Genomic DNA, 13,675 nt, shown 5'->3' on the forward strand with positions numbered 1-13,675 from the left:
TACCGTGTGCTGGCAGGGTGAGGGTACAGACATCGCCAAAAATGTCAGTTGCAGAGAAGAGTGTTGCAAAATCATGTCCAAATGAAATGGGAAGTGACAAGCAGCCTCAGCTTCAGGTGTTGCTGTCTGCATTGCCTCTGTCCTGAATCAAGCACTTCCAAGTGGCACCGCTATGGCACAGGAGGCACTGAGAGAGACCTGCAGGGTCCACACAAGAAGAAGATGTTCTCCAAAGACTCCCTGTTGCCCACTGTGGGAAGAGGCAGGCACACCTGTGCCAGGGGGCTTGCTGTAGGGCAAAGCCAGACAGCATCAGCCAAGCAGTAACCTGATATAAGAAGTCAGGTAGCTGTTAGGGACTACAGCTGAGGTGGGGAACACGAGGTGGGAATTGGCTCGCTGTGCTGCCTGACAGATATGCAATAGTGTTAGGTATCTTGCTGTTTCGATGCCAAATTTTAAGTAACATTGGTCTGTGTTTCAAGGTGATGTATAGTCAAAACTTCAGTCAAAATTCTGAGCAGATCTGAAAAATTGACCTATATCCTCAGGATATAGGCATCCTGAGGATATAGGGTAGGATCTCTAAACCAGAGACAGACAGGATGAATAGGACCTTGAAAATATAGGGTATTATTCAACCATTCACTCAACTGATGAGTCTCATTCTTGTTGAAGCTCTTTGGCTGGTGTCTTTCTGGCTATCAGTACTGATTTATGAAAGAAAAATTCTCTAAAGGAAACATGAAGATTTAGATGGAAACATTTTTTAGGAAAGAATGTTTGCTGAAAAGTGCAGTTTTGGGATGACGACTTGCAGATTTTCGTTAGATACATTTTGTAAATAGTTTTATTCAAAAACAAAAGGGAAAACACCTCTGTAACTGTCTAAATGTTTCTTTTACAAATACTTTCTAAAGGAAATGTTTCAACATTAAATCAACACATCAAACTCATAAATAAAACATCTTTTAGAAAAGGGTTAAACAGCCCCAAATTTAAATGATAATTTCTTTCACTTTTGGTTGAGTGTGATGCTTTGGTCAACCTCAAACAACTGTTTTTTAAAATCTTGTGCCAGCTCCCCAAAATGTTATCACTTTGGATTGACCTAAAAGGGATTTTTTTTTAATCTCCGGCTTTTTAGTTTGTCCGCTGAGACACAAAATCCATTATTCACGTAAGTCTACTCAGTAGGGTTTTATAATGGGTAACCCAGCTGACAGGAAGCACAGTCAGATACCAGGAGGAAAGAAAGAAAAAAGTCCAATTCCCCAAGGAGCAGAAAAACCACTAGGAGCATGTGTATGCATGGGGTGTCTGGACAGGGAATGGTGGCAGCTGTACCTCGGCAGAAGAGCGCTGGTAGGAGTAAAGGATGCATGCTAATCCCAGCCTGACTCAGTCGGAGCTGTCTCTGAGATGGGATAGGCTCCACTGTGCGTCACTAGAGTGATTCAGATATTTGTGGCTAAGGAAAGTCAAATTCTTAATGACTAGGGAGGGGTTGGCCTTTTGGTCATCACCATGTCAAGTTCACGGATATAATATCCCACTCATGACCTCATTGGCTATCAACTTTTGCAAAATGATGCCCTCTCATGCTCTCCAATTTACCGTCTTGTATTCTGGTGACGGATGCTTGTTTCACAGGATAGATAAGTTGACTCTGCTTGGCTTGTTCTAGCCTGGGCATAGAGGGACCGAGTACTCCCTCAGAGCAAACTAGCCGTAGGGGGCCACGCCTACCTTCTCTCTCCGGGCTCTATTCCACTTGTTAACCACGGCTTGTGAATTTTGCGCTCCCAGAATCACCAGTGGAGTAAAAAAAATCCTAAATGACATGAATTCATACCATGATTAACAGACATGTAATAAATGGAGTTATTGGTTCTTCCTTTAATTCTGTATTCTGCTGCTGTAATCCTGAGTTTTGGAGGGGGCCTCAGATTTCAAAAGCACTACACGTATGTGTCAGAAATGTGATTTGGAGGTTTGAATGGGTCATGATCTCACAGAAGCTGGTATTCACTTGCTAAGCATTAGGTCTTTGAGACCTGGAAGGTAAATATGGGAATGAAAAACAGCACTGGGGGACAAAATACTGTGTACCATCTAGCTGAAATGTAGTGTTTTAGATGCACCAGTTAAAGTTTGTATTTCTCTCCTTCTTCGTCTTTGGACAAGGCCATTCAACTGGAAACCTTGTATGAAGATCACAGAGTTCTTATACTTAGGATTTCTGGGCAAATGGTAATAGGCTTTTTTTTTTTAAAAAAAAAAAGGAACTGTAGTTATGGGTAAAAAGTACTAGAAGGAGTTAACCTACCTTTCATTTGGGCAAAACAAGTGCATCTGCATCTCATGTATACCAAACTAGTGAGCTCACTTGGGTTTTTTTGCCATCACACCAGTGCGTAAGTTCAAACTAGAGGGCATAGATCTCAGTTCCCAGTGTTAGGGAATAAAACATGATTCATATTAATCTCTGGCCTTGAAACTGGCAATGTTTGGTTTGCTGGTGGTTGTACATGAGAAGTGGTCTGCTGGGAAAAGGACAGTGACCAGAACAGAGATGGCAGCAGCATCAGTGTGGATGTTGTAGTGACTGCTACAAGAAGATGATTCTCTAGTTGTGGCTGGTAATTTCAGGTTCATAATGTTTAAGCGATGGGTGGTTTGGGACAGGTTATTTCCTTCCTTTCCTTTCCTAGCAGTGCTGATGTATGTCTGTAGGCAAAGCTTCTCCTGGCAGCGTGGGTCCCAGCATCTTTCTTTGAACTCACTCCAAACTCCAGTGGCAGTAGGGTAGGCAGGAGGCTTCCAGACAGTCATGCGTTGTTTGAACTCGCTGGTGGTTTGTCCTCCCCCAGCACAGGTATTGAAAGGGAATAGCTGAACAGATGAATACTAATGCAGTAAACTCCTAGCAATGCAGGCAAAAGCTTATCGTGGCTCTCTAAGCTCTTGCTAAAGACCAAGATGTATAACCTTGATTCTGTCTAACCTAGTCTAACCCTGAGTATAAGAATTTATTAATTTACCTGGACAGTGATTTTGCTAAGGCTTCTCCCATCATAAAAGATGCAAACTCACACAAACTACTCCCTGTAGCTATGTTCATATGACAGCCAAAAATATTGCTTATTTTGATGAATATGAAACATGTATATCCTAGCTGTTTTCATAACACAGGACTTGAAAGCTCTATTTTATTTTTAACACAATTTCAGGGGGGAGGGTTGTCACTTTTTTTTTTTTTTAATTATTTTCAGTTTTATCTTTCCCTCTCTTTCTATTCCACCCATCACTGCACAAGTTAAAAAGAGAAAAAGAACAAAAGAAGAAAAGAAACATAACTCCTAATTGAAACTCTCAGTCCTTAAACGCCCCTCTCCCCAAAACATTGACCACCCTGTCCCAACGTGTGGGAAGGATGTACTGAGACATAAACTAACAGCGCAGCAAATCTCTGCTGTGCTGGGAACACAAAGCAACTTCTTCTAACCAATAGCTCTGTAAGGTAACAAGAGAGCATCCCCTCTGAGGCAGGCTGTCTCTTACGTGACCCTCCTTATCCCTCTTCCTTTTCCCCTGAGTCCGTTGCCAGGGTGGACTGTTTCCTTGTATCTCTGCAGGAAGCAGTATCACGCTTCCCCGAGGACGAGCAGTTGGCACGAATTCAAAATGTCATCCAGGAGCTCCCCCCATCGCATTACAGGTGAGAAGGTGTCCAGCGAGGTTCTGAGGAACAGTGTGGTGACCCTCACCATCAGGGAATATTGCCTGAAACAGCGCTGGAGTTCATTTCCAGAAGTTAATTCCCAAAAGCTGACTCACCATTTCCAAATCTGACAACAATTTATCTGGCATTTAAATATCATTGAACAAACTGTTGTTAGAGATCGAACAAGCTCTCCCTGCTGCAGTCTATCATCCTCCTTCCCTGGGTACGACCCCCGTGGCACCCTTGGCCAGGGTCCTGGGTGTAGTGAGGAGAAGATGATCTGCTAGAGGCACTTGAGCAAGAACTAAGCCCTCAGCCTTTGCAGCATCCCACTCCTCCCATCCATCTGCCGTCTTCCTCGCACCCATCGTGCTAAGGATTGTTTGGTTCCTGCCTCGTCCTTGACCACCCCAGAACACAGTTGTTCAGGTGTTCACTGCCATCCCATGTAAATGCTGGTGCTGTAAACCCTCTGTCCTATGAGGCCTGTTGTGCCATTGCAGACAGTGCCTTCCTTGAGCATGAGACAACTCCGAGGCCAGGGCTGAGTCCGAGCCTTGCTGTCCCAGTGGGTGGGCATCGGCCACTTGACACTTTTTTCTCTCTTCGTATGAAACTACTGCAGAACGCTGGAATACCTGATCAAGCACCTGACTCACCTGGCCTCCTTCAGCAACATGACCAACATGCACACCAGAAACCTGGCCTTGGTGTGGGCTCCCAATCTCCTCAGGTACAGTAGAGAGTCCTCTAATCCAGAGACCAATGCTGACCTCCAAGGGGAGCGCCAGCACCTGAGCCTGGAGACCCATCCCTTGAGGGAAATGCAAGAACAGGGAAAAGCAGAACAACTAAAGGGAAGAGTAGAACAGAGCAAACAGCTTTTAAAAGGAGAAAAAATTCTTCCAGGTTGAATAATCTGAGGTCTTACTGCCAGCATCCAAGAAAGCTTGTGGTTTTGTGTGTTTCTTATAAAAAAAAGCTGTTATTTGCAAGTTGAGCACATTGATTTAAAAATGAGGAGTTAGCTCATCACTGTGGAAATGAAATGACATTTCTGACAGTGCCAGTGCTTCTGCAGTGGGGCGGTAAGAGACAGCAAGGCTTGGAGGGGAGGGCAACAGGGCTACAGGCCTGTGCCTAGATTTGCTTGAGCATAAGTGAGATGAGCTTGGTGGGTTTAAGATGGTGGCTAGTGTCAGATCTCAAGACCACCAGCTAGTTTGTCATGTTTGCTATGCCGGGCACTCTGCTGGGAAGAGGCCCAGAAAAGATGCAGGCAGAGGTTTGGCTGATACTTTGTAGAGCTAAGCAGAACAAGAAAAAATAGCATCTGGAAAAAAAAAAAAGGAAATATTTTGTATTTTGTTGAAATTCCCTTCCCCGTCCATCTCATACCCATATATTGAGAGGAATGAACTATGCAGGGAGAGTCCAGGACTGCAGCTGGGCAGGAGAGGGGTGCTGGCAGAGCTGGTGCGGGGAACCCTGGGCTGGCAGAGGACAGGAGGGAGGGACATTGGCTAGAGAGGTACAGGCCTGAAAAGCATTCTCTAAAGAGTTATCTCACCCTTTTAAATCACAAAACAGGCAGAGCAGGTTCTCAAAATGAATCAAATGTTGACTCTATTGAATATCACAAAGTGGACCTTTACTACTGAGACATTTTCATTCTAGCATCTGTCCTTGTCAGAGAACCTGAAATCTGTTTCCTTTTGCAATCTTTCTTATGCGCAAGTCCCAGGGAGGAAAAGAAAGGAGCAAGCACTGCAACTGCAGTCTCCTTACAGGGTTATCCTCTTGGCAATGCCCCAAGCTATTATCTAACACACCAGTCATTAACTTTACAAAGGATCCATTGTCCAGAGATAATTTCTTCAGCAACACTTTGGCATGTCAAGATAAGGAATGTTTCTTTGCTGAGAGCAAGAGTGAGAATGTGGGAGTGCAGGGGGGCAGAGAAGAGACTACTGGGGCACATGGCAAAGCACTGAAAAAAATTGGTGTGGGGAAGACCTGAGCAGGGTTCTAAGGGATTTCATTGAGAGATGATTGAAGCATTGAGTAGGGATCTGGAAGCAGTGTTTGAAGGCTCCTGCATTGTCTTTGAGGCCCAACTTCAAAATAGCTAAAAGTGGAGCACGGAGTTTGAGAGTCACAGTTTTAACTATTGCTGAAGAATGGAAAAGCGAAGTAGGGAGAATAACACAGGCAGGAAAGAAAGCAGCAGAGGTGACAGAGAAAACAGGGAAAATAATTTTTAAAAGAGTGAAAAGGCAGAGAGGATGAAGGCCTGTGAGGGAAGGAGAGCAAGAGGTGCAGCAAGAGTGGGGAAAACATCCCTGTTCCAAGCCTTGCAGGAAGAAAGCTGATCTCTCCTTCCCGGGGGCTGTGTGTGGCAATGCTGGCTACTAGTATACTTCTTTCCTCGTGCAGGTCAAAGGAGATTGAGGCAGTTGGCTGCAATGGGGATGCAGCTTTCCTGGAGGTGCGAGTGCAGCAGCTGGTGATCGAGTTCATCCTGAATCACGTGGATCAGATCTTCAACAACAACAGAAAAGCCAGCTGTGCGGATAATATTGGTAACAACCTCCCTGAACCACTCTACGTGTTACTTGCCATGTACTCCAGCTCTAACTGTATCCCCTTCCACTAATATTTGAAGCACGTGAACCCTTACCATGCTCCCAGACTCCCCTAAACACACCTTGAGCCCAATCCCTCATTACTCTTGTCCTCTTCATCCCCATATCCAACATTTCCTTTTTGAATACTAGCCTGCTTCAGTGTGCTCCCAGGCTGCCCTATGGTTCATCTTTTGCATGATCTCACTTGGCTTAACCCTTTCCGCAAAAGGAAGACCACCTGATTGCTTCTCAATCCTGGCCTAAGCTTTCTCTTTAAGCCCATCAGCCACAGCCTCAATTCTTTTCTCAGGCTCCCCCAGTTATAATTCCTCATGCCGATGATACCTGCCCTGCAGCCACCATATCCACCCAAGTCAGAGGCCACACTCCCAAGATAAAACTTAAGCATGTGTTCTATAAACTTATGTTTTGTACTTAGGGACATTTTATAAAAAGAGATTTTTTTTCCTGGGACATCAACAATCTTGGGAGATGCTGATTTTTGTTATTTAGTCAAAATGCTTTTAAGCCTGGGAATTGAGAGGGCTTGGATCCACAGTGACCTCATATAATTTCAGAAATATGCATTGTTCTGTTTTACACACGGGGAAGACTCATAATACCTGCAGAAGTGAGGGAGTAACCTTTCTGATTTCCAGCCCTGTGTCAGCTTGTCCCATCCACCTTTCCCTTAACATGTGGCATTCCCTGCTAGTCTGTCCTTGGAGCCTGCAGTTCCAGTGCAGTGCCCTGCTCGACCTATAGCATCCCTGCTCTGCCAGTGCGGGTGCCATTCCTATGCCCTTGTCCATGCTCTGGCAGAAGGCACGGAGTAAGAAACGGCTCTCATACTGCCTTAAGCATTGCAGCAAAACACTGACTAGTAAATTCCAAGGCTTCTGGTTGTACTGCAGGTCATTGGCCCAAAACTGACCCAAGTTTTGTAAGTGCTGAACACTGCTGGCCTTTAACAGCTGTGTGGAGTCAGGAGAGGAACATGCTGATGGTCCCAGTTGATTTCTTAGTGGGAAAATGCTCCTTCACCCAGCCCCTCTGCACGGGCAGGAGTTTGCACCCTGCTTCAGCAGAAGGGCTAAGTACCTAATGGACTACACAAACTGTGCTTCCTTCATGCACATTGAGGAGGTCTGTTTAGGACAGGGCTGTTGGTGGGGTGGCATGTGCCACTGCCAATGTGAAGAGAGACCTTCAGTTTCCAGGGCTGTTGGTCACACTCCTTTCCATAGCCCTGAAATGCATTAGGAAGGTAAGGTAATGCTGATTTTTAGAACAGTCCCCCTTCCTGGAACAAGACAAGGAGAAAGATGGGGGGAGAAAGAATTAGGCACCAGGTTTGGATCGGGGACTGAACTGCTCCAAAATCTGGGGAGGGAGGGAGGGAGGGAGGGAGGAGAAAGGGGAATGTGTGAATACTGGTGGTTTTCAGAGATGCCTCTTTCACACCAAAGCATCTACAGCAGAGGCAGCAAGTCTGTGCAACGCAGTCTTTGGCTGGTGAGTGTGGCCCCTGCTGGGAATGCACTCAGATGGATAAGGTTGCTGGGGAGATGGAAGACTTATCTGACAAAAAGCCTCTCTCCCTGCACGTGCTGCTCCTTTCCCCCCTCTGCAGATGTTCCAGTCAAATAAAGACACGAAGCTCTTGCTCTTGCCTCTCCTCATCCCAGGTGGGAATGTATTTTCTTGCTTTTCAGAGAGTGCATCAGTTGTGAAAAGTCTGACTCTCCCCTCGGCCTCCCTGCCGATGAAACTGGTGAGCCTGGAAGAAGCGCAGGCACGGAGTCTGTCTGCCTCCCACCCTGCTCGGAAGGAAAGAAGAGAGAACAGCTTGCCTGAAATTGTCCCTGTAACTGGGTCCCTCTTCCACACAGTTGTTGACCTCCCTGACAGCAAGTAAGTGCCAAGAGCAGTGTAAAGTGCAAACAAGAAAGTGCAGGTTCCCCAGCATGATCGGGAATAAGACTTCTGTTAACGTGATACCCCCGCACCTGCACACATGAATCTACAGCCACCGTCAAGAGAAAATTGTGTGCCTTTCTCAAAAGAGGCACAGCTGCTCCTGAGAAGCATTGCAGTTGCTGGGTTCATAGCTCCACTAGTCCTCATCCCTCCATCGGGGCAGAACCTTGTAGGCCTCCTGCAGGAGGAATTCATTGTCTTTGCATCCTTGTGTCAGCTCAGGATTTGGCTAAATGTGGGCTGAACGTGGAGCAGGTCTGGACACAGCTCTCCTACGAGTTCCACCTGCTGGTGGCTGGTCCACGGCATGCCTGGTGGCATTGACCTGCTCAGCTTCAGTGTTCTCCAGGTTCCTCTGCACTCATAGCCAGGCAGTAAGGCGAATTTTCACTCCTAGCATGGAGAAATATTTACATAGTGGCACCTTTGCCACATAGGCCTGGGCCAGGACAAGAGTCCGATTTCAGCTAAGGTTGCTGCAGTTGTTGGCAGTGCTGGTCAGCATAAGTATTTATCTATTGGTTTATCTATCTGTTAATATATCACCACTCTACTGCCTGGTTCTGAGACATTATAGCCTCTGCAGGAGGAGGCTCATTAATCTACCGACCCATAAAGCACCGGAGCAGAGATATTTATTTGCACTTGATATATTAAAGCAAAAAGGAGCCATCTAACAGAATACTGGCAAGAGGATAAGGAGCTTAACACAAAAGGGTTTATTGCCCCTCTTGAATGCTTTTTCCTTTCTCACTTGAAGAGAACAGTCCTATCCCCAGGATATTAATTCTCTTTGTAGGACTGATTTGTGCTCTTCTGAGTACTGATCTGAAAGAAAAACAGAACTATGGGGGTAGAAAGCCTATTATGGAGAGCAACACAGGGAGATAAGAGGGTTCTTGCTCTGGAAGAGGGGAGGTTGAAGGAGGAGCCAAGAATGAGTATGTGAAGGAACTGAAACAGAGCTTCATGCAGTAATATGCATAGAGGAAAACTGGCTTCAGGAGTAGCAGCTTCTTTCTGTTTAAAGCTGGGATTTCCAAAGAGACACAGGGAACCGGTATCCCGCTTCCGCTGACAGTTACGAGAACTTTATTTAATTCCCTTAAGCCTCCTCCTTTTTGGGTAGTACATTATACTTGCATATGATCATATAACACCTTTAATTTTGATTAAATTAATGTTGGCCTGAGAAGCATTAATAGCTAGTTTGTATTAAGGGATCCTTTTATTTTCGCAAATTCATAAAAACTGTAAGACGTGGACTTTAAAGAATAGCTTTGTGCACTGAGCAATAATACCAGTTCCATACATTCTCTGGAATTTATCTTGCATTCTGTCATTAAAACCTGTTAAAAAGGCAATTTTTCTTGACTGCATTGCAAGATAGTTCTAGCCTCGGAAACCCCTCCTTTCTGGAGACAAGCATGGTTGTTCGCTCAGTCAATCACAGTTGCTGTAGCATGATGCCAGAGCCAACTCTCTGAAGAGTCGGCTTAAGTGTCTTTCCATCCATGACACGGTTAAATCAGCAATACAGATAAATCACTTACAGAAAAGCAAGAGTTGGTTGTGTAGCTATGCCTTGCATGCCTTAGAATTAAAAAAGGTGTGAGAAGAAAAGAGGGACAGTGTTGAGGGGAGAGAGCTCAGAGGCTTTTGTGGGATATTAAAAAGACAAAAGTCTCTAGGGTTTGGTAACCTCCTGAGCCCTTTTTCCTTCCAGGAGAAAATTATCTACCAAGTCCAAGAAATGGAAGTCGATATTTAACTTGGGCCGTTCTGGCTCAGAATCAAAGTCGAAACTGAGTCGAAACGGGAGTGTCTTCGTAAGGGCACAGAAGCTCTCTGGTAAGAACACACTTTTCAGTTAAGTATTTCTCTCTGCAGCTTTCTCCTGCAATATTGATAACATGGAGCAACCTGTATCCACATGACACTAATCCATTAGACTTGAGACAGTCTAATGGGGTCATGTTTGTTGCCTCGTTTCATGCACATCTCATTTTCACGTGGTGGTGTGAAGCACCCTTTCAGGAGGATATGCCAGACAGCTACAGTAAATATTCCATTTTGGTATGTGATAAACAAGCTCCTGTTGCCCAGCTGTCAAGCTTGGGGACTAGGAAATGCTATGTAGGTTTGGATTAGTCCACTCTTCCAGCCCAGCCAGCCTCTGGCTTCTAATGTTCCTTACACGGCACTGGGTGAATGGCTGTCCTTCCAGGCTCTCCTTCCACTAAAGGGCATTAAAGAACCGACTGCGTTCAGTGTCTTTGTGAAAAACAAGGTGCCAGGAGTTCCTATGGCTCCTGGCTCTCAGCACTCTGAGGGAAGCTATTACTTTTGCAGAATTTACAAGGGAGAAGTTGTCTTTTCTCCTGGCTGTAATCCCAAGTTCTAGCCCCTCCTGAGCTGCAATCTCTTAAACACTCTGCTTCCTAGAAAATCACATGGCAGTGCCAATTCCCAGTGTTCAGAAATGATGACTCAAGCTCTAAAAATCATGAAGTTGACTTAAAAGTAGTCACAACTTTTAAAAGAAAGTATACCCTTTTTTACCTGAGTTCATAAAGAAGTGTTTGGGGTTTGTATGTCCTAGATTTTTTTAGTATCTCCAAGTCAAGAAACCTACTTTTTAAAAAGAAGATGAAGGTGGATTTTTTTTTAGATAATCTCATGACTCCAGGAGCTGGTGTTTGGAGGAGCACAACCAAACATTGCAAGACTTAAAATAAAATAGTTAATGTTGGCAACATTACCTACCACCACATATAAGAGAGGCTGAACTTGGATCAGAAGTGAGTGTGAAGCCAAATGCTGGATCCAGCTCTTTTTGGACCCCTGCCTTCCCCCATGTTTTGCATGTACAGATGGCCTCACATAGGGTGCCCATGGCAGACCTCAAAATAGCTCTCCATCCTATTTTGATCACGGGATCACCTTCTCACTCTGGTAAGGAATACTCTGTCCCAAAATAGTGCCAACCCAAAGATGCCCAGGAATGACTGGAGCCCAGTGGTCCTGGGGGCCGAGCCTTGTTCCAAGCACAGTACTGAGTGACAGGACGCTGTGCATTTTCACCAGCAGGACACACAAATGCACAACTGTGCACAGAGATTTAGACACTGAAGTAGTGCTTTTGAGAAGCAGTGCTTTAGTGCTGCCATGTTGTATTTTTGTGTGCTCTCTGCTTACAGCCTAATGTGAGGAAACAGATGAACTTGCTGTTGAAACTCAGCACATGCTTTAACACAGTTTGTGTCCAGGCATACAAGTCTGCAAGTCATATAAAACACGAGCTCCACAGCTTGAATTCTGTTCCTGTAGGAAAGCGGAGCCAGTGTTCAAGACATCATGCCATATGAACGTAAAAGGTAGCCAGGACTCCATATAAATGCAAAAAGTAGCTGGAGTTTCTCCTATGCTCATGTGAAAGTCAGTCCCAGAAGCCTTAATCATATAAACAAATGAAGTCCAACAAGCCTCACTTTCTGCCTTACCTACTTTTTGCAACATTGTGAACAGCAGACTTTGCTCCCAGACATTTTCCAGAGCTCCACGGTCCCTTTCTGGGCTGCCAGAGACTAACTTGCCTTGCTTGCCAACAACATTCCCACCATCTCCCCTTTTCAGAGCGGTAACAGCTACATGCTTCCAAAACCTCTCAGGAACAGGCCTGTAGAGTGTCTGGTGACAAATGGCAGCTTGTTTCTGGACAAGCAAGTCCATTGAGGATGACCAGGAAAATAGGTTGCTTACTGTCCTCATAAATTTCCCGGAGTGCTTGCTGGAGACAGGGTATGCTCATGGCAGCGAAAGAGCCTAGGAGCGCAACATAAAAATAACCTAACATTTGCTATCAGGAATGAGAGGTGAGAAGACATTTATGTCAGTTTAGTTAAAAAGTCCCCACAACCAATAACTTGACTTGATCGGGGAGGGCAGTGGCGCATAACGGCTTTGGGGATGCTTAACTGCTTCACAGTGGAGATGGTGCTGACTGGCTGGGTTAAGTATAGTTTTCCACGTGTCCAGCAGATGCAAAGCTGTTGTTAGCCCTAGCAGATCCCCAGCTGTGTGGATAAGTGTTGTGGGTAATAAGCTGCGTGGTGTGGATACAGAGGGGGAACGCTTGGAAATGGAAAATAACTTCGATGTCTGCCTGGCATGCCCATCTATATGTAGCTTGTGGTCTTTATGGGCTGAAACCTGCAAAGCCGCAGGAGATGAAGCCTGTTTCTAAAACTCATTTTCCACAGAAAAAGCAACTATTCGGCCCGCGAAGAGCATGGACTCGCTGTGTTCCCTGCCAGTGGAAGGTGAGACATCAATAACTTACACCATTAAGGGCGAAGGATTGCACCTCTGCATTCTCAGCTTTCCCCCGTGCCTGCAGGGATATGGTGGTCTGTTCTTTGCCTATCTCACTGTATTGTGTATCTTTGTACACTTGTGCCATGGCTGCTGACATGTGCCCCCACCTTTGTGTGCATGCATTTTTAACCCTTTTCTGTGTCTTTTATGTTGGTGCACGCACCTGAGAGTTACCACTGTGCTTAGCTGCATCTTTATTAGCAGTGGGATTGCTTCAGTTTCATTCTTGGTTATTCTGGGCACAAAATGACCGTTTATAAGGAAAAGTGTAAAGCAGTGAAAAGTGCTTGCAATAAGCCAACAAAGCCTGGAGCTGTGATCTTTGTGGGCAATGCATGCTAGCCCTAGACTTGGCTGTATCTGATTGAGAGGGGCCTCTAATAAAAGTCCTAGGTGATTTCCACTGGAGAGCATCCTATCCAGCCCTGCCTGCCCAGTTTGAAGGAAGCCCCAGGGCTGGAGCCTGGAAGGTCTTGAGTGCCTGCTATCCCCATCTCTTTGGGGAAATGTGGGTGTTCACCAGGGCAGGACTCATCCCTGGAGGGACTGAGGAGGGCTCCTCACAGAAGAAGGTTGCTTGCTAGTGCTTTGCTTCCCACTGACTCCCTCCTATCTTCCCACCTCTAGGGGAAGATGAAAAGAGCAGATTCAAACGGACAGTGACTACTGGAGGGTTTTTTGTTCCGGTGATGAAGATGCGGACAGGAGGCACAGGCAGCTCATATGACCTCAGCAAGGAGAATGAGTGGGAGCGGGAAGGATCTGCTGTGGGGGCCAAAGGATGCTCAGAGCTGAGTGGGGAGAAGGGTCCTCCCCGGACACCGCAGGCAAAGTCACCCCCTGAGCAGCTGAAGGTCTTCCGGGCAGCAGAGGATGCCGAAAACGAGCAGACTTCCCCCAAAGGCGGCCGCATGTTCTACACCTCTGAAACAGCTGCCAAGTCAGGCTTCCCAAGCAGCCTCTT

The 13,675-nt window shown here is 45.8% G+C and overlaps 1 protein-coding gene across 1 annotated transcript in view; it reads left to right on the forward strand.

The window, feature by feature from the left end:
* Positions 1-13,675, forward strand: part of ARHGAP31 (Rho GTPase activating protein 31) — a 62,625-nt gene that overhangs the window by 39,410 nt on the left and 9,540 nt on the right. Inside the window, exons 4-10 of the mRNA XM_009330435.1 lie at positions 3,639-3,721; positions 4,353-4,460; positions 6,164-6,309; positions 8,070-8,268; positions 10,061-10,185; positions 12,597-12,656; positions 13,339-13,656. Of these exons, the coding sequence (XP_009328710.1) occupies positions 3,639-3,721; positions 4,353-4,460; positions 6,164-6,309; positions 8,070-8,268; positions 10,061-10,185; positions 12,597-12,656; positions 13,339-13,656 (1,039 nt within the window). The remainder of the gene's footprint in view (positions 1-3,638; positions 3,722-4,352; positions 4,461-6,163; positions 6,310-8,069; positions 8,269-10,060; positions 10,186-12,596; positions 12,657-13,338; positions 13,657-13,675) is intronic.

Source organism: Pygoscelis adeliae, unplaced genomic scaffold, assembly GCF_000699105.1.
Source record: "Pygoscelis adeliae isolate BGI_AS28 unplaced genomic scaffold, ASM69910v1 Scaffold120, whole genome shotgun sequence".
Classification (NCBI taxonomy): Eukaryota; Metazoa; Chordata; class Aves; order Sphenisciformes; family Spheniscidae; genus Pygoscelis; species Pygoscelis adeliae.